The sequence below is a fragment of the Helianthus annuus genome, chromosome 3 (genome assembly GCF_002127325.2).
Source record: "Helianthus annuus cultivar XRQ/B chromosome 3, HanXRQr2.0-SUNRISE, whole genome shotgun sequence".
Classification (NCBI taxonomy): Eukaryota; Viridiplantae; Streptophyta; class Magnoliopsida; order Asterales; family Asteraceae; genus Helianthus; species Helianthus annuus.
Genome location: NC_035435.2, coordinates 31,304,282 through 31,332,075, shown reverse-complemented (window position 1 = coordinate 31,332,075; position 27,794 = coordinate 31,304,282). Strand labels below are relative to the sequence as shown.

At 35.2% G+C, this 27,794-nt stretch overlaps 1 protein-coding gene across 2 annotated transcripts in view; it reads right to left on the bottom strand.

Moving 5' to 3' along the window:
• Positions 1-2,539: 2,539 nt before the first annotated feature.
• Positions 2,540-27,794, bottom strand: part of LOC110929037 — a 37,616-nt gene continuing 12,361 nt past the window's right edge. The window contains exons 1-6 of one of the 2 annotated variants that reach the window (XM_022172136.2): positions 22,206-27,152; positions 22,040-22,093; positions 19,962-20,048; positions 4,996-5,958; positions 3,856-4,746; positions 2,540-3,646 (exon numbers count right to left, since the gene is read on the bottom strand). In XM_022172136.2, the coding sequence (XP_022027828.1) occupies positions 2,738-3,646; positions 3,856-4,746; positions 4,996-5,958; positions 19,962-20,048; positions 22,040-22,093; positions 22,206-22,388 (3,087 nt within the window). In that variant the 5' untranslated portion in view covers positions 22,389-27,152 and the 3' untranslated portion in view covers positions 2,540-2,737. Of the gene's footprint in view, positions 3,647-3,855; positions 4,747-4,995; positions 5,959-19,961; positions 20,049-22,039; positions 22,094-22,205; positions 27,153-27,794 lie in introns of those variants that run through there. The other variant, XM_022172135.2, reaches the window with a different exon arrangement.

Here is a 27,794-nt window from a genome sequence, read left to right as displayed (position 1 = left end):
GCGGCCCATAGAGGTGACTATGTCTTCCAGCCGGAAGCCCGGTACAACTTTGCTAGGTTTGAGTACTTCCTGCACCATTTCACACAAACCAGTGGCTTTGCAACCCATTGGTGATCTCTTTTTCCTTATTTCTACATACCAGGGACTTTTATACATACTTTAAAGGTTTATACATACTCACATACACATGAACTCGCTCAACTTTTTGTTGATTTTTCAAACTACATGTATTTCAGGAAATTAGTGGATCTGGCGAAGTATGCGTTGTGTCAAGCTGCGTAGTGAATAACGATGTCATCCAGGTTTAGGAGGTGTAACCCTTACCTGGACGGGTTACATGTCTTTAAACCACGTTTTATTTAAGTCTTTTGTTGTATCATGTGAACAGGCTTTAATCTTGTCATGGTTGTAACTTGTTTTATGTATCGACATTTTTAACAATGACGTTGTGTTATCTTTAAACTTAATGAATGGATGAACATCATGTGTTTTATTTTCATATAGCATTGTTATGATTGTTGCTATGGTATTAAGAAGTCATACCAATTATACCCACGCTTCCGCAAAAGCCAGGGTATGACACCTTGTGTCCAATATAGCCTGGAAATGTGTCAAAAACGAATGATACTTGTTCCAAATTCGTTTCGTGAGTCGCGGAACAATTAGGGGATCCCCCGTGAGTTTTAGGGGGCCCCTGTTACCGGTTTTTTCCGTTTTTCCATTTCGGGTCGCACTCTACTAGTTCATTACCAGCAGCCAAGAAAGATGGCGTGTAACGATTTCATTAACTTGAATCCTAGTCGATTGTGGTCATGGGGGTTTTAATTCAGTAGTGGTGGTATTGTATAAGCTTCTGTTTGGGGTTTTAAAAGTTAGGGGATTGTAATGTTTAGATGGTGGGAGAGGTTCATGGTGTCTGGTGGCGACTGTAATGTTTAATGTTTAGATGAAGGGGTTCTACTAGTAGTGGTGGCAAGTAGTGGTGGGTGGCGGATGGGAGGGAGAGTGTGGTGACGAAGACAAAGAGAGGGGGTGTTTAATTATGGTTTTTTATTTGTAATATATTTTTTGAATAAATGGATAAAATGACTAAATTCCCCAAGTATAACCGAGAATGTTAACCGTGTTAGTTTTAAAGGCCATGCGATGCAAAGTTTTTAAACGTAAAAGATGATCCTTTTCAATTTAGAAAGTAAAGGATATCTACTGAAATTTGGTAGAAACATACATGACGAAAAGTGCAATTTACCCTACATTTTAAATTGTTATTGCAAACATTATTACTAAATTATTTTTCCTATATTAATTAGCAAGTTTCTTGCAAGACTCAATTTTACTGTTCAATTTTGTTTTCATTCTATTGGTCCACCTATTCAAATTTCTTTCACCCATTTGTCAAACACTGTTATTTCTTATTTTTTATTGCTTTTAATTAATTGGTCAATCTCTTCATCTCCTTCCCCTCCCCTCCCCTCTCTCTCTCTCTCCTGATACAACCACCATTAATAAGTTATAATGAGGTGGTGTTGGAACAAGCCAACGGCGATGGCCACGCCTGTAGTGTGACGACGACAATTCCATTTCTCAGGCCAAGACGTTGGTGTGTTGGTGTGGCGGAGGTAGCGTGATTATGTGGATGGCGAAGTCGGAGAGGAGAGAAGTCCGATTCCAAGTGGCGGTGGTGATGGTTTCAGTGGTTGTAGGGAGATTGTTTTTACAGAGAATGTAGAGAGAGAGAAACAGGGTAATGGCGTTTAGGTCGGAACCGAGGTGGTCATTCACGGTTGTGTGGTGATGGTGTTGTGTGATGATGAGAGTCAGGTGGTGGTGGGGTAGTGATGGTGGTGAAGAGATCGCGTCACAGTGGCGAGATGGTGGAGCTGGCAGACGGTGGTATGAGATGATAGAGCTGTGGTGGTGGTGGTGCTAAGGTGGCGTGGCGGTGTTTTGCTGGCATTTGTAGAGAAAGTGTGAATGTTAGAGAGAGGCTGATATGCGCTGACATTTTTCATTTTTTGATGATGGTATTTGTATTTGTAGAATAACATACAACACATGGTTTTAGCGTTGATTTTGTAAGTGTCTTAGTTATTATTATAATTAATTTTGAAAGAACTAGAAATGTTGTACCTATACGGTAATATTATTTATTATATATGTGATAAATAAATATGTACCGGTGAAAGATAAGAGAATTGTTACTTTTAAGATATTTAAAAGATTTTTTGCTATTTATGAATACTTATACATTACAAATAGTTAATGTTTTTTAAGATGATAATTTTTTACCTATTGCATACGTGTGTATTTCAACGTTTTCAACTTGGCTTAGTTATTCTTTTCAATATTTTACGTTTTGTTTAATTTTTTACAAGTTAACAAGAGGTAATGTGCATGCAAGATTCAATGTTTTTATGTATATTTTATGTTTGGTTTAACGAACCTGCCGCAAAGCGCAGGTTCTAAATTGTAGTTATATATAGTTATCAAAAGTTCACACACGCCGCATACGGCTTAAGTGCATAACACACTCATCTGATACACAAGCACAAATTTACCACCACGGTGGCACGGTCCCCTTATGATACACTAAAAATAATAACAAACAAAAAAGTGTGTGATCCACCTTTTTACCTACTTTTAACAACAACCGTAACAAATGGTTATAAAGGAATGACATAAAGTAAAACTGCTATGCCAGAAAAGATAAAACCAAATAAAATGTCTTACAAGATTTTTACGAAATTTCCAATGCTCCCTCAAGTGTTGCGATGACATAGTCAATATCTGGGTGGAATGTTGTTTCCTCGTTTAAGCAATGACATACTACTCTTGAGTATCTCATAAGTGATGAGTGCGACATTTGATCCTGCAGACCAGGAAGGATTATATCCTCCGTATTATACATTTCAAAATGATATTTGGCCCACGGAGCTAGAAATCTATTAGCCTCGTTCTCAATATATGCTTTCCTCCCGGAGAATATTTCGGATAAAACCACTCCGAAAGAGTAGATGTCCGACCTGTGGGTCAAACCTCCTGTCTTTTCAATTGCCGACTCCATATACCCTGTTACGCCTATAGGTTCACAAATGCAGACCTGGTCCTTGTGGAATTGTTTGATGGAATATTCAAAACAGGATAATTTGGCTTCCCAATTCTCATCTAATAAAATTGTGTCGCTACTGATGATACGATTTATAACGCCATAACCACGTCCCTCATCATAATGGAGGTAACTTAACGCACGAGCCACACCTAGGCATATCCTCAATCTTTGCTTCCATGTGAGGTTCGGGTTGCTTAGATGATTCGAGAGACTTCCATTGGCTTCATATGTGGTTACGATGATCTTCTCCTCTTTCTCTTCGCAGAATCCAACAATAGTGACTAGATTTGTATGCTTGAGATCAGAAAGCAATGAAACTTCAGTCAAAAACTCAAAGTCTCCTAGGCCATGTTTGCAGTCTAACCTCCGGGCAACAATATTGATCAATTTCCCAGACCGCATGAGTTGTCCTTTGTATGATGGTCCAAATCGGCTGTGTCTGATGATGTTATCATCATGAAAGTTGTTGGTCGCCTCTATCAAGTGTTCAAGTGGGATTTGTAAGTGAGCCAACATGGTGATTATTGATGCCATATTCTGTTTATCAAGCAGAAAAGAATGCAAATACATTGGGTTAAGAAGATAAGATCTAATTTATACATAGTTTATACATAGATATATAAATATTTGTTCTTGTTTAATTAAAAGATTAATGGGTTAATAAGTTACCATGAAAAACGTTTTTGACGAATACAAATTAAAGTTACCATGAAAAATTCTACTTTCCGAAAACTATAATAACTTACCTGAAATTCCAATGCTTTCTTAAGTTGTATTAAAACTTCTTTTGCTGTCGGTCGTTGTGCTCTTTCATGACGTAAGCATTGGTAGGCAATCTTTTGAAATGTATTCAATGATCTTGGCTCTATCTGTTTCTTTATTGGCTCAAACACCACCTCATCATGCTTTCTTTCTTCAAATTTGTTTTTAATGAAATCCGGTAGATAGTGACCCTCATGTTTGTGGATTACGAACGTTGATCTTCCACACAAAATCTCAAATAAAACCACACCAAATGAATAAATATCAGACTCTATGCTTAGAAATTGTAATTTTTTGTAAACTGGGTCCAAGTATCCCAGTGTGCCACACACCGAATCTATGATATAATCTGATTTTGGACTTATTAAGGAAAGCCCAAAATCACCAAGTTTTGCTTTCCAATCATGATTTAGTAGAATGTTTTCGGTTTTGATGTCCCTATGTACCACCTTTGATTGTTTTCCAACTCCTCTATGAAGAAAATCCAGCGCGCTTGCAACCTCGATGCATATGTTAAGTCGTTGCATCCATGTAAGATAAGGAGCGTTCAAATACCTGTCAAGACTTCTTCTTGATGCATACTCATAAACAATGACCTTTTCACCCTGTTCATCACAATAGCCTACAAGGCCAATGACATTCTCGTGCTTATACTCCATAAGAATTTGGAGCTCACTCAAGAATTGTTGTTCCCCTTGATCAGACTGCTTATCCAATTGCTTTGCAACAACGGGTTCAACCCTATCACCGTATTGACAGTTTCCTTTATATACTTTCCCAAATCCTCCCCTGCCAATGTAATTGTCTACATGGAAGTTTTGTGTGGCGAGTCTTATGTCTTCAAGTGAAATTCTGGGGTTGTCCTTGTTGTTTTTCTGTCAATCATGAGACACATAAAATACACTGTTAAGATACAGATTGATAATTAATGTGGTCTTATATAATAAGGCATGCTAAAGGAAAACACTAATCTGTTAAATACCGTATTGAATGACTATGGACTAGTGAACAAAAATTAAAAAAAAAAAAACAATGATGTTTTACTTGGTTGAGGTTAAAAATGGTGATGGAAATCAATAAAGAATTTAAAACTTGAAGCTTATATTTTAAAACATCGGACTTACTTGAAGAAGTAAAGCTTTCTCAAGCTCCTCAACAACTTCTTTCATCGTTGGACGGTAGTGTTCAACTTCATCCACGCAGTAATATGCAATTTCCATAAATGTGTGCAAAGAATCTTTGTTGGGTCCTTTATTTAGAACAAAATTGTTTTCACTGGTTTCTTCCTTTATTGTAGGATCTATCATGTTTTCCAGTGTTCCCATCCTGAAGCATTGTCTAGCCACATAGGCCAGCCCTTTGTGACCATCCATAAAGTAAATTATGTCATGGGCTGGCCTCCCACATAACATTTCTAACAAAACTACTCCAAAACTATAAACATCTGATTTTCTTGTTAAATAACCGGTCCTAAGATATTCTGGATCAGCGAAGTACTCTGCTCCACAAGGCTTTCCGTGATAGAGACCTTTGTCATCATGATTTGGAGGCAGGAATATGGAGAACCCAAACTCAATAATTTTTGCCCCCCAGTTCTCGTCCAACCCAATGCTACTGCTACTTATATAACGGTTTATTATCCTCTTTTGGTCTTCTATCTCAGAATGTAGGTAATTCAATGCGTGTGCAACATCAATGCAGATTTTCAAGCGTTTTTCCCACGTCAAAGAACAATGTGCATTTTCGTTTCCTAGATAAGAACTAAGCAGTCCATTATCAACATTGTTAATGAGAAGAACCATCTCAGAACCTTCAGCAAAATATCCAAGTAGAGTGGCTATGGCATGATGCTTAATAGTGGTAAGCATTTCAATTTCTCTGTGAAACTCTTCTTTTCCATATATGTCCTGTCCAGAAGAGATGCGTTTTATAGCTCCAATGTTGGGATTTTCTTCATCAAAATGGCTGAGGGCAGCTCTGTACAAAGTATAATGACCGCTAGATGAAATCATGCATTCCATTGCAAAATCATGGGTTGCTAATTTAACATCATTGAGACCAATCTTTAAGTGTTCCAGCTTCTCCCACTATGATAAGGTTGAAAAGAAAATTATAGACAGAAAATATTAGAACTTGGATGAAAAGAATTTGTGTCATTAATATCTAAAGAAACAAAGTTACTCAATATAAACTTGTGACCATGAATATTATTTTGTACCTAATTCAACGCTAACTATCCATTTCCCCTATGGATTTCATAGGGCTTTGGCAAATGAGCCAGCCTAATGCGTTTACCCATGCCAACAAAACTTTTATAGTCAGCAAGTAAGTAAATGATAATCTAAACGGAATCAAAATCCTCTTTTTTTTTTAGTAAAGTTCACTTATATTAAGTTGTCCATTGCATATAATAGATCTTCTAAAATTAGTTCTTTAACTAAATAGTAAATTACGATTTTGGCCTCCATAGTTAATTCATTTTAACCTTATAAACCTAAAAAAGAATCTTTTGAAATCAGAGCTCCAAAAATCTTTTTTTTTCCAACGATTCATCCAAAGCATTGGTATGTGAATATCATAATATCAAGCAAGTAAAAGAAACAGATAAGTGCTCCGAAGAACTAAAGCTAGACAAAGGGGTAATTCGGTATTTAGGTGGACTGATTGTTCACAATACGTTCAAAGAAATCAAGGATATGGAGTCTGTCATGAAAGACAAGGAACAACTGTGGAAAAAATGGTTCGAGAAGACGGAGGTATGGGAAGGACAATTAATTCCATACCAACGTAGAACATGGCTGATGATTAGGGGGGTCCCAATACAACTCTGGATGAGTGAAGTAATGAATGTCATTGCAGAAAGGTTCGGAAGCATAGTACAAGGATCGGAGGCAGATAAATACGACCTGAACCTACAGTTCGATATCGTCGGAATTAAGGTGAACCATGGTTTCAGCATCAAAGAAGCGATACCAATGAAGTGGAAGGAGCAAACGTTCACTGCATGGGTCTCAGAAGTCGATAATCCATGGATACCAGAAAGTATAGCAAGGAGGAGAGCCCCCGTTATGAATAAAACGGTGAACTCAGATCCAGGCAACCAACAGAGAAGTGATGAAAAAGATAAGAATAATACCCAAGAAAAGTCACCGGAGAAAATGGCAGTAGACAACACAACACCGGTATTGGAAGAACAGGAGGAAGCAAGGATCCAATGAACTATGGAACCATAAACATTAAAGGAGCAGGAGGGGCTGGCAAAGCAATTGCAGTCCGAGGTATGTTATCAAAATTTGGCATAACTTTTATAGAAATCCAGGAAACACAGTTTGTTGATCTACCTGAAAGAATTATAAAATGATTTTCGGATAACTCAACTTTTGAGTACTAAAAAGTGAATTCGGAGGGTAGATCTCGGGGTCTATTATCAATTTGGAATCCTAATATGTTCAACAAGGAACAAGAAGTCAAAAAACAGCACTTTATCTTACTAAAAGGGAAAATCAAAGGTGAACAAGACGATTTGGTAATTGTAAATATATACGCATTGACGAACCAAAACAGAAGAAGGCAATTGTGGGATGAACTGTTAGAGCTGAAACAAACGATTCATGGTAGGTGGATAATGCTAGGAGATTTCAATGAAGTATGGATCCCCGAAGAAAGATTCAATTCACAGTTCGATGCCGTAGGAGCCATGTGTTTTAATAATTTCATAAGGAACGACGGGTTTCAAGAATATAACATGGGAGGTAAATGATACACGTTCATGTCAAGCGACGGGAGAAACCTAAGTAAAATTGACCGAGTATTGGTCTGCGGAGAGTTTGTGTTAAAATGGTCTGGAGCGTCCCTGTTGGCCCTAAATAGGAGGTCTCAGACCACAGTCCATTGATATTGACGACTACGGCAAACAGGTTCGGACCAATACTGTTTCGAGTTTTCCATTTTTGGTCGGAAATCCCCAGTTACGACAAAGCGGTCAAAAAGGGTTTGGAAAAGTCTGTTGAATCAAGATTCAAAGACGAGATAGTAGCAATAAAACTAAAAGGGATTAAGGAGGAACTAAAGCTATCGAGGAAGGGTGAAAAAGACAAAGAGGAGGAAGTTTAAGCCGAAGCCACTGAAAATAAAGAAAAAATGGAACTTGAAGCTGAAAGGAGAAGTCTCGACAAACAAGAAATACAGTCATGGCAAGAATACAAAAGGAAGATCAGCGAGTGGCACAAAACAAGAGCAAAGGATCTACATAAAAAATCACAGCTAAAATGGATCGAAGTTGGTGACGAAAACACATCATTTTTTCATGCAGTTGTCAACAGTCACATGATTAGGAACCAAGTAAATGGGTTGTGGCTGAACGGCAACTGGAAAGTAGACGCTAACGCTATCAAGGAAGGATTTAGGATGGCTTTCCAGGAAAAATTCAAAGAACTGATTGCTTCTAGGCCGAGAATGGAAGCTGAAGGTTTCAAAAGGGTGAATGCGGTAGAGGCAGCTGATCTCGTAAGGCAATTTAGCGAAGAGGAAGTACGTAATGCTATATGGGAATGTGGTAGTAACAAAGCACCTGGTCCAGACGGAATGACCTTCTCGCTAGTTAAAGAGTATTGGCCTGAACTAAAACAGTGGATATTGGATATGATGCAGCAATTCTTCAGGCATGGGTCCATTCATCAGTCATGTAGCTCCTCATTCATATCACTCATACCTAAGGTACAAGATCCTATGACTTTTTCAGATTTTCGGCCAATTTCCATAATTGGGGTAGTAAATAAAATAATTTCAAAAGTACTAGCAAACCGAATGAAAAAAGTGCTAAGTGGTGTGATCTCAAAGTCCCAGTCAGCGTTCGTGTCAGGAAGAAATAATAGATGGGCCATTGATCATAAATGAGGTAGTCGGGTGGGCAAAAAAGAAGAATAAGAAAATTTTTGTGTTTAAGGAAGATATAGAAAAGGCATACGACACGGTGAATTGGAAATTTATAATTTTCGTTTTAACCCACATGGGGTTTCCTCCAAAGTGGAGGAATTGGGTAATTGGGATATTATTCTCGGGGAGAGGATCGGTACTTGTAAATGGGGCACCTAACGGGGAATTCCAATATAAAAGATGATTACGGCAAGGAGTCCCACTTTCTCCGTTTCTTTTCATTGTAGTAGCTATGGAAGCGTTGCACGTCATGATGACAACCAACATCAACAGGCCAATTTTTGGGGGTGAAACTACCGGAAGAAAGTTTGATATCGACACATATGCTCTTCACGGACGACTCAATATTCGTTGGGGAATGGGAAGAAAACAACCTAAAAATCTAAAAAGAATCCTAAGAATTTTTTATCTGGTTTCGGGGCTAAAAGTAAACCCTTGGAAAAGTCAACTCTTTGGTATTGGGGTTAATGAAGATGAGGTGTCCAGTTTGGCAATGATATTTAATTTTAAAGTAGGGAGGTTTCCATCCACATATTTAGGATTAAAGGTAGGAGCGAACATGAACCGATTCTGGAAGGAGGTAATTGACACGTTTAATAAAAGATTGTCAAATTGGAAAGCTAGACTCCTATCCTTCGCGGGTTGGGTTGTACTTGTGAAATCAGTTTTAGGTAGTCTACCAAACTACTTATTTTTGTATAAGTGCCTGATAGCAGTCATAAAAGTATTCGAAGGTGTTAGGAGAAAATTCCTATAGGGGGCTGCAACTCAAATAAGAAACTAAGGTGGATTAAATGGGAGAAAATAGTAGCATCAAACAAATTTGGTGGACTTGGGGTGGGAAGTATAAGAGATCTAAACCTGGCTTTAATAGTTAAATGGTGGTGGCGAATCAAAACAGAGCCACACCAACTATGGGTAAAAGTTATAGAAGTTATCCACAAGAATAGGAGGAAAATACATATGGTTCCGAAAAACAATAACCATAGCAGAATCTGGAAAACGATCGTTGAAGTGGACAAAGATATGGGTAAACGAGGTATAAATTTGGCTAAAAACTTGACAAGTAAAGTTGGTAAAGGTGACAAAACAAGGTTTTGGATAGATGTATGGCTAGGCGAAGCACCACTACGGGAAGAATTTCCCTTGGTATATCAGTTAGCAAAAGATAAAAAAGCGAAAATTCAAAGTTATTACAAATTGAGTAGTAACGGCACATTATGGGATTGGGCCTGGACGAGAACACCCTGCTCAGACGAAGAAAAGCAACAAATGGCGGAGTTAAAGGACAGATTGATGCGGTTCCGGTTGTCGGGCGAATCAGATGTATAGGTATGGAGGAATGAAGATGAAGAAGTTTTTACGGTGAAAAGTGTAAGAAACACACCGGCAAAAAAGTTAAATCTGAACGAAATGGCGGACGATTTCCTGTGGAACAAATGGGCAGCGAGCAAGTGCAAGATGTTTGTGTGGTGGGCACTGCAGGGACGGATTCCAACTGCAACACAGTTAAGACAAAGAGGCATACAAATCCAATCAACTATGTGTAAGGTATGCGGCCGAGCAGACGAGACACCAGACCATTTACCATTTACTGGTAACATGTAATTATGCAGACTTGCTTTGGGATCAAGTTCGGAGTTAGGTGAAGATTACCGGAACACTAAAGCCAGAAACGCTAAAAGAAGTGATCGATGCTATAAACGACTATCAATGGCCAAAGGTAAAGAAGAAAGCTGTACACACAATATTTATGTTAACAGCATGGTGCATTTGGAAAAATCGGAATGCAAGGATATTTAAAGATAGAGGCGATGCCATCTACAAACTAATCGAAGATATAAAATAGGAGTCGCACCAATGGATGAGGCAGAGAACGAAGGTGCAAATATCATCGTGGGAGGAGTGGAGATTCTTTTCATGGTGTAAATAAATTTGTTTTCTTAAATGTAACTGATTTGGAACATTTTGGCTTCTGTAGTTTTTTGCTATAGGGCCGATGTAAACTTCCTGATGAGTAATGAAATTTCCTTTGCTATTCAAAAGAAAAAAACTAATTGGTTAAATAGTGATCATGTACACCTTACATGAGGGACATTTATGTCAATTCACATGCAACAAAATATCTACCCATTTTAACAATTTTGGCTCTCGTCACTATCTCTATCCAACTAATTGGTTGGGTGATCATGTGCCCCTCACATGAGGAATATTTATGTCAATTCACCTGTAACAAAATATCTACCCTATTAAAAACCCGTTAATTATCCCATTTAACCTAAACTCTTCATTCTGATTGTCTTATTTAATCGTCTTCTTTAATCCAATCCCTATGCTAACCAGTGATTGCTAATACCAATCCCTAAAACATTGACGATCTCATGTTTAAAAACAATGGTGTTAACTTAATCATCTTCTTTAATCCAATCCCTATGCTAACCAGTGATTGCTAATACCAATCCCATAAATCGCACAGTCGGTAGGTGTCTCAGATGGATTGCTATCATCATCGACTGGGGTGGGAAAAAATTAAAAAAAAAACCAATAACATCAAAACAATGTGTATCTCGAAAAAAAGGGGTTTAGCTCAGATTTTCCGATAATCAGAGGCTGCAAAGTGGGGTTGCACGTTCAAAAACCTACCCTCCACCATCCTTGTCGTGCCATCGTCATCAAAAAAATGCGTTTTTTTTTTTTTGCATCATCACTGCCAAGAACGATCGTCAATATCAATTGTCGGCGAAAAAAAGTTTCAGTCGGCACAACGGGGCACCCCCCGGCACCAGCGGGCACCACGGGGCACCACCGGGCACTATTGGCAACTGTTGTACAGACCCATCAAGTGAACATAATCAAACAAACAAGTTGTACAGGTACCACCGACATCGATCCAACAGAAACAAATCAAAGAAAAACCCAACAAACATAATCAAAACAAACAAGCTATACAAACCATAGCTCCAACAGAAACAACACAAGACCGACATCGATCGCAGCATCGGCACCACCGACATCCTCGGCACCCCCTGTCTTCCAACCACCGACCAACCACCATCACCTCCATTTACCTCCGCTCCCACCATCACCCACCACCCCCTGTCTTCCGACCAACCAAACAACCACCTCTGCTCTCCTCTCGCCTCTCTTCTCCGGCTCCGGCGACTGGAGTGGCGCCGGTTAACTGACCGTTCCTTTGTCGAGATGAAGATCAGTTGAAAGGATTTTTAAGAGAGAGAGAGAGATTTGGGGGTAAATGACCAAAATGAAGATCAGTTGAAAGGATTTTTAAGAGAGAGAGAGGATTTTTAACTGACCGTTCCTTTGTCGAGATAAAGATCAGTCGCCGACACCCCCTGTCTTCCGGCCGGTGGGTTTAGTTAGAGAGAGAGAAAGATTTGGGGGTGAAAGGATAGTGGGGTGGTGTGAGTGTCACATCGGAGCAAAGACCAGCAGTCATATCTGTTGGAGACCAACTCCGGCCGCCAGAAAGGAGGTAACCACCTCCCACCACCAAAAACAGGGGAAAGCTCCACAAGAAATTAAAAAAAAACCATCACCATTATCGACAAAGAGAACCCTAGAAAAATGGGATTCTTATACAGTGACATTAATAAAATGGAGAGAGACATTAATAAATGGGATTCTTTTTAAAATATGAGCTCTGACATTAATAAATGAGGAGAGAGGTAGGGGGAAATGACATATGGGGTAAATGACTAAATTACCCTTTTGTTGGAAGAATATGATTGGTGGAGAGTGGTACTCATGGTTCTTACAACTGGGGGTGGTTTTAATTTTAGCGGCTCCCTCTTGAGTTGTGTAAACTCAAGAAACCATTGTAAAAATCACATGTAACATTTTTATTTTTTTTTATTTTTTATTTTTTTTCTAATAAAAAGAAAATATAATATACATGTATTTGAACATTTTTATAAAAGAGAAACAAAAAAAAAAAAAAAAAAACCGAGTAGGTTCTTTTCAAAAACTGTTAAAAATTTAATGTTACATAATATATATGTCCAAGAAAAATGTAACTTACAAATTTTGAACATTTAAAAAAAAAAACTAGTAGGCGTTCTTTTCATTTTTTTTCATAAAAATGTTCAGGTACATTTATATTAGATTCTCTGTTTTTTTAGAAAAAAATAAAATGTTATATAGAGTTTATTTGGATTTTCTCAACTCACATTGGTTTTTGATTTATCTTTCAGCTATATATATATATATAATGTAAGTATCTATAGAAAACCCACTTTAATTTAGAAAACCCGGGAAACTCAAAGCTCCCGATGTTTTTTTTTTGAAAAAATTTACACATGTTATATACATGTTTTTAAGGGTTTTGGGCAAAAAAAAAAATAATAAAAAAAACGTCGAGTAGATATTTTTAAAAAAATAAACAAGTTTTGGTGTAACACATAGCATGTGTTACACCAAAACTTGTTTATTTTTTTTAAAAAAATATCTACTCGGCGCTTTTTTGATTTTTTTTGCCCAAAACCCTTAAAAACATGTATATAACATGTATAAATTTTTTTCAAAAAAAAAAAAAAAACATCGGTAGCTTTGAGTTTCCCGGGTTTTCTAAAAGTGGGTTTTCTATACATCCTTACCCTATATATATATATATATATATATATATATATATATATTAATGTATATATATATATATATATTTATGTATGTATAGGGATATTTCAAATGAAAACCACTTTTATTATGAAAACTCGAAAACTAACTAAAAAAAGCCTAAAAAACACACAAACAAATTATTTTTTTTCCAATTATTTTATAAAAAACGCCGGTTTTTTATATAAAAAAAACTTTTTTTAAAAAAAAAAATTTGTAGTACACGTACACGTGTGTAGTATTACACATGTGCACTACAAAAAAAACTTTTGAAATTTTTTTTATATATAAAAAGTGGCGAAAATTGGTATGCAAAAAAAAAAAAATTGGTATGTTTTTTCGGCTTTTTAATTTAGTTTTCAAGTTTTCACAATAAGTAGTTGTTTTTATTTGGACATTCCCCTATATATATATATATATATATATATATATATATATATATCGGGATTTCAGAACTCTAAATAACTACAGAACTTTCAGAACTCCTAAAAACGATCATTTTATATATAAGTTTTTGTATTTATGATCTTTTTATCATCTATTATATGTATTTATTTGATTACATACATGTTAAAAGTAGTTTACATATGTTTAATTGTCAGAATTATATGTATATGTTATAACTAATTACATATATGTAAAAAAACTAGTTTACATATGTGTAAAGTTACATATAAAAAATGATAAAATTACTCTTAACATGTATGTAATCGTAAAAATACACATAATAAATGATAGAATTACCATAAACATAAAAATATATAAATAAAAAGATTGTTTATTAGGAATTCTGCAAGTTCTGTAAATATTTATGGTTCTGAAATGATCCTGTATATATATATATATATATATATATATATATATATATATATATATATATATATATATATATATATATATATATATGGTAGGGATCCTAAGAGAAATCCATCCTATTTGAGAAACTTGAGAAGCAATCTAGACCACACATTTTCCCTAAGCAAAAAATGCAAAAAAAAAAAAAGGTGAAAAAAATGCAATTTTTTTTTTTTTTTTGGAAAATCGCAGCTTTTTCTTTAAGGATTAATTTTTGTATTTATTTTTTAAAAAAAAAAAATTGGGATTTATACAGATGTGTATATTGTTAATCTTTTAACTATACATATATGTATATTGACAATTATACATATATGTATATACATGTTTAAAATTGAAAAAATATGTGTTATAAATCCTAAACCTTATACCATAAACACTAAAGCTAAACCTTAATGCTAAACCCTAAACCCTAAAGCTAAACCCTAATTCTAAACCCTAATACTAAACCCTAAAGCTAAACCCTAATTCTAAACCCTAAAGCTAAACTCTAAAGCTAAACCCTAATGCTTAACCCTAAAGCTAAAACTAAACTCTAAAGCTAAACCCTTAATGCTAGACCCTAAGGATAAAGCTAAACCCAAAAGTTAAAGCTAAATCCTAATGCTAAACCCAAAAGCTAAACCCTAACGCTAAACCCTAAACCCTAATGCTAAACCCTAATGCTAAACCCTAATGCTAAACCCTAAACCCTAATGCTAAACCCTAAATAACACTTATTTTTCAATTTTAGACATGTATATACATATATGTATAATTGACAATATACATATATGTATAGTTAAAAAGATTAACAATATACACATGTGTATAAATCCCAAAAGAAATTTAAAAAAAAAATAAAAAAATAAATTCTTAAAGAAAAACCTGCGATTTTTCAAAAAAAAAAAATTTGCATTTTTTTACATTTTTTTGCTTAAGGAAAATGTGTGTTCAGAATGCTTTTCAAATTTCTCAAATAGCCTACTACTTCTCACATGATCCTTATCCTATATATATATATATATATATATATATATATATATATATATATATATATATATATATATATTCCAAGCATTTCTATATTCTTCAATTTTCATTATTATTTAAAAAAGATTGCATCATAAGATCACAAATTTTCTTATCTTTCGTTCGAGTATATTCAAGCATAGTTTTTCGATATAAAAAAAAGATTTAATGTGTTATACCTTCTTCAATACTACTATTATAGTATTGCACATATGCAATACTACTTAGGCTTAGGGTTTAGATTTTGGTTATGTTTTTACGAGTGGGTGTTTAGGTTTTTTTTTTTTTTTTTTTTTTTTTTTTTTTTTTTTTTTTTGGGAGCGGAGTGGGGGGTTAAGTTTAAGGTTTAGTTTTTAGGTTTTTTGGGGTGGAGGTTAGGTTTTTTAGGGTGTGGTGGTTATGTTTTTAGGGATGGGTGTGGGGGTTTAGGGTTTTTTTTTTTTGGGGTGGGGGGGGGGTTAGCGGTTTTAGGTTTTTCGCAGTGTTGTATATGTGTAATACTAATTTATTTATTTTTAAAAAAGTTTTTTTTATCTTAAAAATGCTAATGTTACAAGTAGAAATTGTTTAAAAAGACTCTTGTTTTTTTTCTAGTTTTTTTTTGGGAGTTTCGGAGTTTTCATAATAAAATAAGTTTTCGCTTCTTATAATATCAAGAAACACCAAACCGTAACAATTTAAAACACAATCTTCTCATGGTATCTTAGATTTCATGCTTAGAATATATTTCTATGTTTTAAATTGTTACGGTCGTCGTTGTTCTGTATTATACATTGCCAGAGAGATGTAACCATCATGTCTAAAATTTAAAACACAATAATACCTACATAGACATCTCACACTGTTTAAAAAAAATTATAATTATCATGATTATTTCATAACACTAAAAATTTGAAAACTTTGAGACTACTAATCATTTTATCTATTTATTCTAATATATATATTTAGTAATAACTAATATTTAAGGGTAGTTTTATCATTATTTTATTACATACATGTAATCACAAATTTATATGTGGAATAACGAAATTACCCTACAAATATATAAACTTGTGATTGCATATATGTAATCACAAAATTACATACAATAAAGACAAAAATACTTTGTAATAATATTATATATCAACACATTATATTATAACCTTATTAAAAAGCAACTAATTTATGCATATGAGAGTTGCACAATTGGCTTTGGAAGCTTTTCAAAAAAAAAAAAAATTGGAATTTTCCTTTTTAACCCTAAAGTTTTAAACTTTGACAATTTAAGTTTAAAGTTTTAATATTTGTTTCATTTTTAACCTTAAAGTTTTAATCTTTGACAATTTAAGTTTATAGTTTTAATCTTTGTTAATTTAACCCCTTTCATTAATTTGATTTTTCACTTCTAATTCAAAAGTTTTCATCATATACAATTTAACCCCTTTGATTAATTTGATTTTTCACTTCTAATTCAAAAGTTTCCATCTTTTGTAATTTAACCACTTTGATTTTTTTACTTATGTGTTGTAATCTTGGCTTTGGGAGTTTTTCAAAGAAAAAATGGTTATGCATATGGTTGTTGTAATCTTGGCTTTGAGGGTTTTTAAAAAAATTGATTTTTTTTACTTTTCACTCAAATGTATTTCATAAATTACCTTTAACGCAAAACTATTTGTTTTTTTTTTTACTTTTAACATAAAACTTTTTATCTTTTGCAATCTATGCTCACAACTTTTTTTACTTTCAACTTTGGCCCTTTATAATTTTCATTTTCTGCAAATTTTTCGCTTTATGCTTCATTCTAAATTTTGTGACTAAACATATCGAAACGTGCGTCTTTGGTTTAACGTTTTTACGTTTCGTTCTAAATTTTCCGAGTTAACACGACGCAACGTACGTGTGTGGGTGAACGTTTTTACATCGTCTATTTTTTTCCCGTTCGAAAGGTTCAACATAACGTGCGCGTCATAAATCGACTTAGTTATAACTAAAGAATCCCCACCGCATTGCGACGGGTTGTAATTCTAGTTTGTTTTAAATTGATAAATCACCCAAACGGATATCAAAGAGAACCCCAAAAAAATAAAGTCGTCAAATAGATGTCGGCGTGTGTTTTAAATCAACCAAAAAGTATAAAATGAATATCAACAACTGATAGTATCCATACATGTACCAATGTCGTATGGTCAGAAGAATCATCGTGGTATTGATATTGTTAGGACCTTCTCGGTTCGTACTGTATCGGCACTCGTTATAGCATATCATAAAATAATATATATACATTTTATTGTGAATACAACTCCGTTCGCAAATACAAGTTCGTTTAAAAGAAATTTATAGGTAAATAAAATAAACACGTTGCAACGGTGTATTCTGAATTTTATAAAGCATTATATTTTATAATTAGAATAACGAAAATGTTAAAGGACATATGTAAAAACAAAAACTCAATATTAGGTAGCTTTGATAACATGTATGTTTGTGGTTCGATTACATATACATTAATACTCACAACTTAGTTACAGATAACATTTATATTGAGACGCAGGTTAAATTAAACATGTCGCAATGGTATACTCGAAATTTTATGGAAGATTATATTATAAAAGTTACATAAGAATATGTTTAAAATTAATTATAATAAAAATATTTAAAAAAATAATATAAAACCTAAAGGTTTTCATGAGTTGTACAATGATGCTTTGAAGAATTCTAAATTCCTAATAAAAATGAGTAAAAAAGCTTAAGATTGTCATACGATCGTGCTCATACCAACGTGAATTTTGTTATAGATATATGGTATATAATATATTCATGCATATCCACACATCAATATATTAGCTAAACCACATTTTGGTTTGTTTTTGTTAGAAGGTTGACTATGGATGTGTGAAGAGAGCTGCCAAGAGTTAAATTGTGAATTAGTGACTTCATTTCTTTTATTTCATTAAGCTTAATTTTTACCTTTTGAATTTATATTTATTTTTATTTTGTGCATGAGTTAACTTGGCTTGTTTTTCTATTTTGGGTATCAAAGTATTTATTTTGGTCGTATTAAGGCCTATGAGTGCCCCTCGGGTTCCGTTTTAGGGCTCAAACCTACCACGGCTACACCGCCGCCATCCTCTTAGGTAGGCTTGGCGGGTAGGGAATGAGGGTAGATGAAGCCGCGTCTTTCTTGATAAATATGACCGTTAGTTTGACCATTAGGTGTTAGAAAACAAAAAAAAGATACTTTTAAAACAATATAAATAACTAACCATTACACCATAATCATTCATCAATAAAAATCATCATTCACAAAGCTCTAATCCTCTCAATTTTATCAGTTATCCAATCACATGGCTAATTTCTCATATGATGACATCGGGTTATTCTTTCTACCCAGTGATTTTGATAGTGATATTTTCTCAAATGATAGTAGCATACAAATTTTCAAGGATCTTATGGAGAAAGCAGTATGACAGCTTCAACATCTACTAAAAGAATTGTGGCACATGATTGTGAAAAAGGTCACCAAGCTTTTATGGAAGATTATTTTGTGCATGACCTAAAATACAACGAGGTTATTTTCGGTCAAGGGTTCCGTATGTCGAAAATTGTTGATGACGTAGACGCACGGTTTGAATGGTTTCATGAGGGTGTAGATAGTAGGCTGAAAAAGAGTTTTACTCTGTTCCAAAATAATCACATCTGTTGCGAGGTCAATATACTAGAGGTGCAAAAACTTGCTCGATGCAGTTGGGTCACATGATTTATTGTTTTCGCATGCGTATTATGGGTCGCTTGATCAAACAATTACATTAATGTTTTCTAGCAATATCCAATATTTCTTACTCAATGGAACGAAACCATGCCTAAGTGTTCATTTAATATGAATGGAGACTCATAGAAACATGGATACTATCTCACCAACGAGATCTACCCTACTTGATCAACGTTGTGAAAACCTTTCCATATCCGACTGACCTAAATGAAAAGAAGTTCAACAAATTGCATTATATTGCACAACATGATCCTAAAGGATGAGGAAGAGGTTTTCTCACCGGTTCATATACATGATCCTCCGGTTCAACCCATTTTAGACGATGATGTCGTTGATGAGTTGATAGATGCAGATACGCATTTCCAACTAAGATATGATAATGTGGCACATCTTACATCTCAAGATCTACCCTACCTCCTCGAGTCAGGCTAGGAATAGTTTTTTATTTTTATTGTTTTAGTTTGATTTATATATTATTTTATTTGTAATGAAATTTGTTGTATTTTTTTTTTTTAAATTGTAAGTTTTAAGGTAGTTGAAATAAGTGTTGCTAGTATTTTGGTCGTTTGAGGGTAATTTAAGGTTCAAATGATGTGTCATGCAGGATTGTAGGGGCAATGATACATGAAATGGGCATTTTGATGTTGGAATACGATATGTCATTTGACCCCATTACATTATTAGCATAGGATTAAACAATTTTTCCAACTAATTATTCTTAGCATCATTTTTATGGGCGGTTCATATTATCATATAATACTTCCAACATTTCAGGGATTATTATCATTCAAAACTTATAATTTATGTATAATTACTTTTCTTCTAAACCTATTTATAACCAAGTTGTCTCATAATCCAGTTAAGTTAAAATAATATGAGACAACGTGCAAAATGATATCTAGTTGAGGATCTTACCGAAATTTCGGGCTTTGGCAGATCTTGGCATATGTCCTTAAATTGATCTATAATGTGCTGCAGAGATGAGTGTTCTACTTGCTCCTCCTTTAAGAAATAATTTAAAGAAAAAATCAGTCCTTTAAACTATGAATTAATGATAAAACTATAAATTACTTATAGATGAAACTTTTCATATCCCCTGGTGTTATTTGTCTTTGGTACCTTAATTTTAGAAAAATGAGAAAAAGAAAATAAATGATCAATTACTAATAGAGTTAAAAAGGCCCGCAAGGCTAGAAGTTTAAAAGGAAATTTGTTGTTGCACATGTTTAATTCATGTTTTCTTGATTATTACGTATGCATGCATCAGTAGAAAGCAGTGGGTACAGACAATGCATTAATAGGATATTGGCATGAGTGTTTCTTTAAAATAGACCGTTGTGGCAAACGGCCTTTCGCTTTGCATTGCCAATTAATAACTTTGTAATTTGCATTAATAGATATGAAGAAAATTGCTCCAAGCTCCCCTCTACCTCCCTAAATTATTCTTTAGATCTTGGCCTAGTCTACAGGCCTCATCATAATATCCATTAAACTTTTTACTTAAGATAAGACGAAAACATTTGGTCATCAATGATGTGTTCAGTGTTGTTAGCACCCGCTTACGAAGTCAAGTACTAATCATATAATTCTAAGACCATGTGTAGTGGTGAGTGAAAGAATGCCTCTCCCTTGGCCGTCTAGTCAGCAAAGTGGCATTATAGGCTTGAAGTAAAAATAAGTGTAGTGATATAATGTCTCATTGTTTGATTAACCAATTGTTATTTTTTTTTGTTTCTAAATTATATCAAATAATATTTCATTTAAACCACATCTCTCTATTTTGATTGGCCAATTTATCTGTATCCGGCGTTTTTCAAAACACGCCAAAACGAAAAATAGCAAAAACCACGCCCGGTTTTTGGGTGCTCCACGCCTAAACCACCCTCACTACGGGTGGTCTAAGCATTTAAACCGTGGAACTCGAAGTTTCGTCTGATAAGGAGAAAAAGAACCTATGTAATGCTAGGCTTGCTTTATTATATCCCAACTATGCATACAAAATCAAAGAATTTAATCGTTGATCTATGCTTCTAACTTAGATTAAAACTCAAGCATAAGATTAAAACTAATTTAAAGAAAAATAAGCAAAATATTTATTTAGCGTACTAGTACTTTATTTTTCTTTACTACTATGACAATCGTAAACCATTTATTAATTTGCTTTTTCAATACAGTTTTACAAAAACAGATCATATTCGCAGGTTGACAGGTTCAACCCTACTTGAATCTAACTTAAAACCGAAAATCGTGTCATACATATGAACCCAATCCCGACCCGAAAATTCGCAGGTTGACCCGAACCCGACCTGTTCAACCCAAATATTTTTTTATTTTTGTAATTTTTCAACAAATTAATGTATGAAAATTGTCATCTACTACAAAAAAAACACAAATTTATATAATAAAATTACATTAATTTCATAAAATCTTATGTCAGTTTCCTTTTTAAGTTATAATTATAGCATAAAATACACTCAATTTAATTTAATTTATGACATATAACATATTGTAAAAAAATATAATATAATAGAAATGGGTTAAATGAGTCATCCCGCCAACCCAACCGGGTTGACCCGAACCTGACCCGTTTTGTAAACGGATTCCCCGGTTCAACCTGAAACTGACCTGAACCCACGAATTTGGTATTAGGCTCGTGTTGTGTTTTCCGGTGTGAATTCAGAAATTCACACCCCTACAGTTTTAATCTAAACATATATTCTTATTTATTTATTTATTTATTATTTTGTGCATTCCATATCAACGAAAAACAAAGGTGTGACCACTCTAATTTTTCTGAGATTCACATTTCATCAAATATATATTGTTTCATTTCTAATTCATCTTATAGGTGGCATTTCTTCTAAAAACATTTTGAGATGTACATTTCAACTGCATTTCGTAATTGTTCCTTTTGACACCAATTACGACAATTAAGTAAATAATAATAAAATTTTAAATTGAGAGACTGATGAAAGAAAAACAAAGGGTCTTACTGGAATATTTTCGTTGGCAGCTTGATCAATATCTGGGCGTTGTACTCCGTCCTCCTATATATAAGCAATAATATGAGAGGTAAAATTATTGATGAAAACTTTAAATTGGTGATGGAAAAACTAAAACTACTTAGAAAACCAATACACACACACATGCGCGACTTACTTGAAAACTTAATGCTTTCTTAAGTTGCTTGACAACGTCTTTCGTCGTTGGACGTTCCAATAGAGTTTTAGCCAAACACCGATTTGCAATTTTAATAAATGTTTTTATAGAATACTCATTGGGTCCTCTATATAATACACAATTGTTTTCATGTGTTTCTTCTTTTAGTATAGGATCCATCATGTCATATAGTGTTCCCCTGCTGAAGCATCGTCTTGCCACAACGGCCAGCCCGTGGTCACTCTCCTTAAGGTATATTGGGTCGTTGGCCTTCCGGCCACACAAAATTTCGAACAAGACAACTCCAAAACTATAAACATCAGATTTTATTCTTAATGTACGAGTGTTCTGATATTCTGGAGCTATTGGAGATAATTCAATCTAGAAGTTTCTATTGGAGGTTGTTACATTCGGATGATAATAATAATCTGCATGGGTCAACTGTCGTTCCTGATCTCATGCAAGTTCCTTGTTTCCAGTTCTAGTTTGTTATTTTTCATTTATTTCCGTTATGTATTTTTCCTATTTAAGGCCTTGCCTTGCATTGAATAAAATCATCCGAAAGCATTTGAAGTATTGTGATTATATGCTTGTGTTTGCTCTAACAGTGGTATCAGAGCAAATCCAGGTTATAATCATTCTCAATTCTTAATCTCTCACTCCCTCTTCTGTCGATCTTTGTTGTTCTCATGGCTAATAATCAAAATACTGGTGCACCTAATCCTCCTCTTCCAATCTTTAAGGGAGAAGGATACGAATTCTGGAAGATTAGAATGAAGACTATCATTATGTCACAAGATCTCTGGGATTTTGTGGAAAATGGTTACAATGATGCTGATGCTGACCGTACCAGATTGAGAGATCATAAGAGAAAAGATGCACGTGCACTCTCTCTGATCCAGTCTGGTGTACATGATGAGCTATTCTCTAGAATAGCTGGTGCTACCACATCTAAGCAGGCCTGGACCTTGTTGCAAAATGAGTATGAGGGCGATACAAAGGTTCAAATGGTGAAATTGCAAGGTCTGCGAAGGGAATTTGAAACAATTCATATGAAAGATGGAGAGCATGTGGGTGACTTCCTGTCAAAGGTCATGAAGATTGTCAATCAACAAAGAGCGTATGGTGAAACAGTGACAGATCAGAAGGTGGTGGAGAAAGTATTGAGAAGCTTACCTATTAAATGGGATCACATTGTTGCTGCTATTGAAGAATCAAAGGATCTTAGTGTAATGACCTTTGATCAATTGATGGGATCCCTGCAGTCCCATGAAGCTAGAGTGAATAGAAGTTGTGAGAATGTTGCAGAAGAACAAGCTCTTCAAGCTAAGGAAGAAGAGACAAGTCTATTCACACGAGGAAGAGGAAGAGGATACTCAAGAGGACGTGGACGTGGAGGAAGAGGCAGAGGTAATGGTAGAGGTAAAGCTAATGTCCAATGTTACAATTGCAACAAATATGGTCATCTCAGCAGGGACTGTTGGAATGAACCCCAAGCATCACCAGCTGTTGGTGATGAAAATGATGAAGAAGAAGGTCAATTGTTCATGGTCATACAGGAGAATGAAGAAAACCAAGCCTTGATGATAACTAAAGGTGATGCTAGTCCTCCTAATATTTGGTTTCTTGATAGTGGTTGTTCAAACCACATGACTGGGCAAAAATCTTTATTTAAGAATATTGATAGAACAAACACTGTTGCTGTTCGAATGGGTAATGGGAAGAGAATCAATGTAGAAGGAAAAGGGTCTGTTAGCCTTGAAGTTGCAGGTGGAAAATACAAGACTCTGACCGATGTCCAATATGCTCCAGACTTGGGGTATAACCTTTTAAGTGTTGGACAGTTGATGAAGGGAGGACACAGATTGGTGTTTGATGATGGAGCATGCACCGTATTGAAGAAGAGCACTGGTGAAACAGTGTGTACGATTCCTGTGGCAAATAACAACACATTTCCACTTGATGTGTCAAACTCAAATCATGTGGCATTTGCTACCATTGTTGATGATTCATACTTGTGGCATTTGAGGTTTGGGCATCTGAATGAAAGGAGCTTACAAAGTTTGTGTTTAAATCAACTAGTTTATGGACTACCTAAATTGAAGCACTGGAATGTTTGTGAAAGTTGTGTTCATGGCAAGTTAAGCAGGGCCTCGTTTCCTGCTGAATCATTCAGGACAATGGAAGTGTTGGATCTTATTCATGCGGATGTCTGTGGACCTATGTCTACAAAATCTTTGGGAGGCAACAGGTATTTTCTTCTTTTCACTGATGATGCAAGTAGAATGACCTGGGTTTATTTTCTACAAAACAAGTTTGAGGTGTTTGAAAAATTTAAAATATTTAAAGCCAAAGTTGAAACAGAAATGAGTAAGAAAATCAAGGCATTTAGAACAGATAGAGGAGGAGAGTTTTGTTCAAAAGAATTCATGGCTTTTTGTGAGAAGGAAGGTATAAGGAGGGAATTAACACCTCCTTACACTCCTGAACATAATGGCGTTTCAGAAAGAAAGAACCGAACTGTTGTTGAAATGGCTTTGAGCATGTTGCATGAGAAAAATCTGAGTAACATATTCTGGGGAGAAGCAGTGGCCACTGCGGTGTATCTCCGGAATATGTCTCCTACCAAGGCCCTTGATGAAGCCACACCATTCCAAGTATGGTATAACCGTATTCCCTCAGTTCACCACTTAAAGGTATTTGGTTGTGTGGCTTACTGCTTGGTTCCAAAACAACAAAGAAAGAAGTTAGATGATAAGGCACGAAAGTGTATCTTTGTTGGTTATTCTCAGAGTTCCAAAGCCTATCGTTTATATGATCCAGTTAAAAGGTGTGTTATCACAAGCAGGAATGTTGTTTTTGATGAACATACTAAATGGAATGACAAACAAGATGATAAGTATGGGATACCATCAGAGTTTGTTAACATTTGGGAACCAAATGAAAGCGAAGTTTCTGGTGAGCTGAATAATGAAGAAACAGGCAATGGAATCAACACTCAGAATGTGACAAGTAATGCTGACCAAAGTACAAATCAGAATGGAAGTAGCAGCAGTGAAGTCACTGGAAGCAGCAGTATTGCAGATACAAGGGTCAGACCATTAAGCCAAATATATGATGACACAGTTCCATTTGAGCCAGAACAAGTTCAACAATTATATGAATGTGGGTTAGCTCTTTCATCTATGGAACCCACATCGCATGAAGAAGCTATGTTGTCAAAGTCTTGGAAAGAAGCTATGAAGGTTGAGTTGCAGGCTTTAGAGAAACACAAGACATGGACCTTGGTTGATCTACCAGAAGACAAACAAGTTATTGGTTTGAAGTGGATCTTTAAGGTCAAGCTGAATGCAGATGGTACGGTTCAGAAGTATAAAGCTAGAATAGTTGCAAAGGGGTTTGCCCAGGAATATGGGATCAATTATGAAGAAACTTTTGCCCAGTGGCAAGATTTGAAACAATACGGGTCATCTTGTCTCTAGCTGCTCAACAAGGTTGGAGTATCCACCAGCTTGATGTGAAGTCTGCGTTTTTAAATGGATCTCTTCAAGAGGAAGTGTATGTCACTCAGCCACCTGGTTTTGAAGTGAAAGGACAGGAAGAGAAGGTGTATCGGCTTCATAAGGCCCTCTATGGTCTTAAACAGTCACCTAAGGCTTGGTATGATCGGATTAATTCGTATTTACATCTTAACTCTTATTTGAGAATCACTAGTGAACCTACTGTGTATGTCAAGAAGACTGATGAGGATGGTATAATTATTATATGCATCTACGTTGATGATATAATTTATACTAGCTCATCGCAATTGTTAGCAGAAGAGTTCAAAGCAAAGATGATCAAGGAGTTTGATATGACTGATCTAGGAAAACTAAGATATTTTCTTGGATTAGAAATTAATCAAACTGAAAGTGGTGTTTCTGTCTCTCAAAAGAAGTATGCAACTGATCTTCTTAAAAGGTTTGGTATGTGGGGCTGCAAAGGTGTGGTAACACCAATGAACAAAGGGGAAAAATTGCAAGGTGATTGTTCTGGAAGAGTTGATGAAGGAAGGTTTAGAAGTTTGGTTGGAGGTCTGTTGTACTTAACACATTCAAGGCCTGAACTGGCCTTTGCTGTAGGGTTCATTGCTAGGTACATGCAGGCTCCTACTTCAATACACTTTGGAGCAGCAAGAAGGATACTAAGATATGTTGCAGCAACGATTGATTATGGTTTGTGGTATGACAAAGGAGCTGAAGTTAAGCTGATAGGTTTCTCTGACAGTGACTGGGCACGTTCGACTGAGGATCGCAAAAGCATTTCAGCATATGTGTATTTTGTGGGAAGTAGTGCAGTGGCTTGGAGTTCGAAGAAACAATCCGTGGTTGCTCTTTCATCGACTGAAGCTGAGTACATCTCAGCCAATGGTGCAGCTTGTCAAGCCGTTTGGATGAGGCACTTGTTAAGTGAGCTTGGTTACAAACAAGAGAAGGCAACTGAAATTTTCTGTGATAATGTTTCAGCTATATTTTTATCAAAAAATCCAGCAATGCATAGCCGGAGCAAACATATAGACATCAAGTTTCACTACATCAAGAGTCTGGTTGATTCCAATCAAATTGTGTTGAAGGCTTGTAGAACTGAAGAACAGGTTGCTGATTTGTTAACAAAGCCCCTTGGGACTGAACAGTTTTGCTATTTAAGGGAGGCTCTGGGAGTTAGAAAGATTGAATTAAAGGGGGGTATTGGAGATAATTCAATCTAGAAGTTTCTATTGGAGGTTGTTACATTCGGATGATAATAATAATCTGCATGGGTCAACTGTCGTTCCTGATCTCATGCAAGTTCCTTGTTTCCAGTTCTAGTTTGTTATTTTTCATTTATTTCCGTTATGTATTTTTCCTATTTAAGGCCTTGCCTTGCATTGAATAAAATCATCCGAAAGCATTTGAAGTATTGTGATTATATGCTTGTGTTTGCTCTAACAGGAGCTCTATACCATTTTTTTCGAGAAACTATTCTCTGTGGGAGAGCATCGTTCAAGTGATATGGCCTCTCGAATGCAGAGAACCCAAAATCAACAATCTTTGCCCCCCAATTTTCATCCAACCCAATGCTGTTCGCGTTTATATCACGATGCATCATAGGTTTTTTGTCTTTCATGTTAGAGTGAATGTAGTCTAATGCGTTTGCGACATCAATGCAGATTTTTAAACGTTTTTCCCATGTCAAAGTACGACGGACGTCAGAGCAGTTATCTCCAAGATAAAGACCAAGGAAACCATTAGAAACATCATCAATGACAAGGATCATCTCATAACTTTCAACACAAAATCCAAGTAAAGTGACTATGTTGGGATGCTTCACATTAACAAGCCTTTCAATTTCTGTTAAAAAACGTTCTTCTCCAATATCATTTCGAGTATTCACGCGTTTGATAACTACGTTATTTTCTCTCTTGGATCGTTCGTCATTATTTTTCCCTTCTACAGATGATGATTTTTCATCATCAAAATGGTTGAGCCTTGCTTTGTAGAAAGTATAAAATCCAAATTCGTCATCCCCAATTATGTATTTCTCTGAAAAATTTTCTGTGGCTAATTCTAT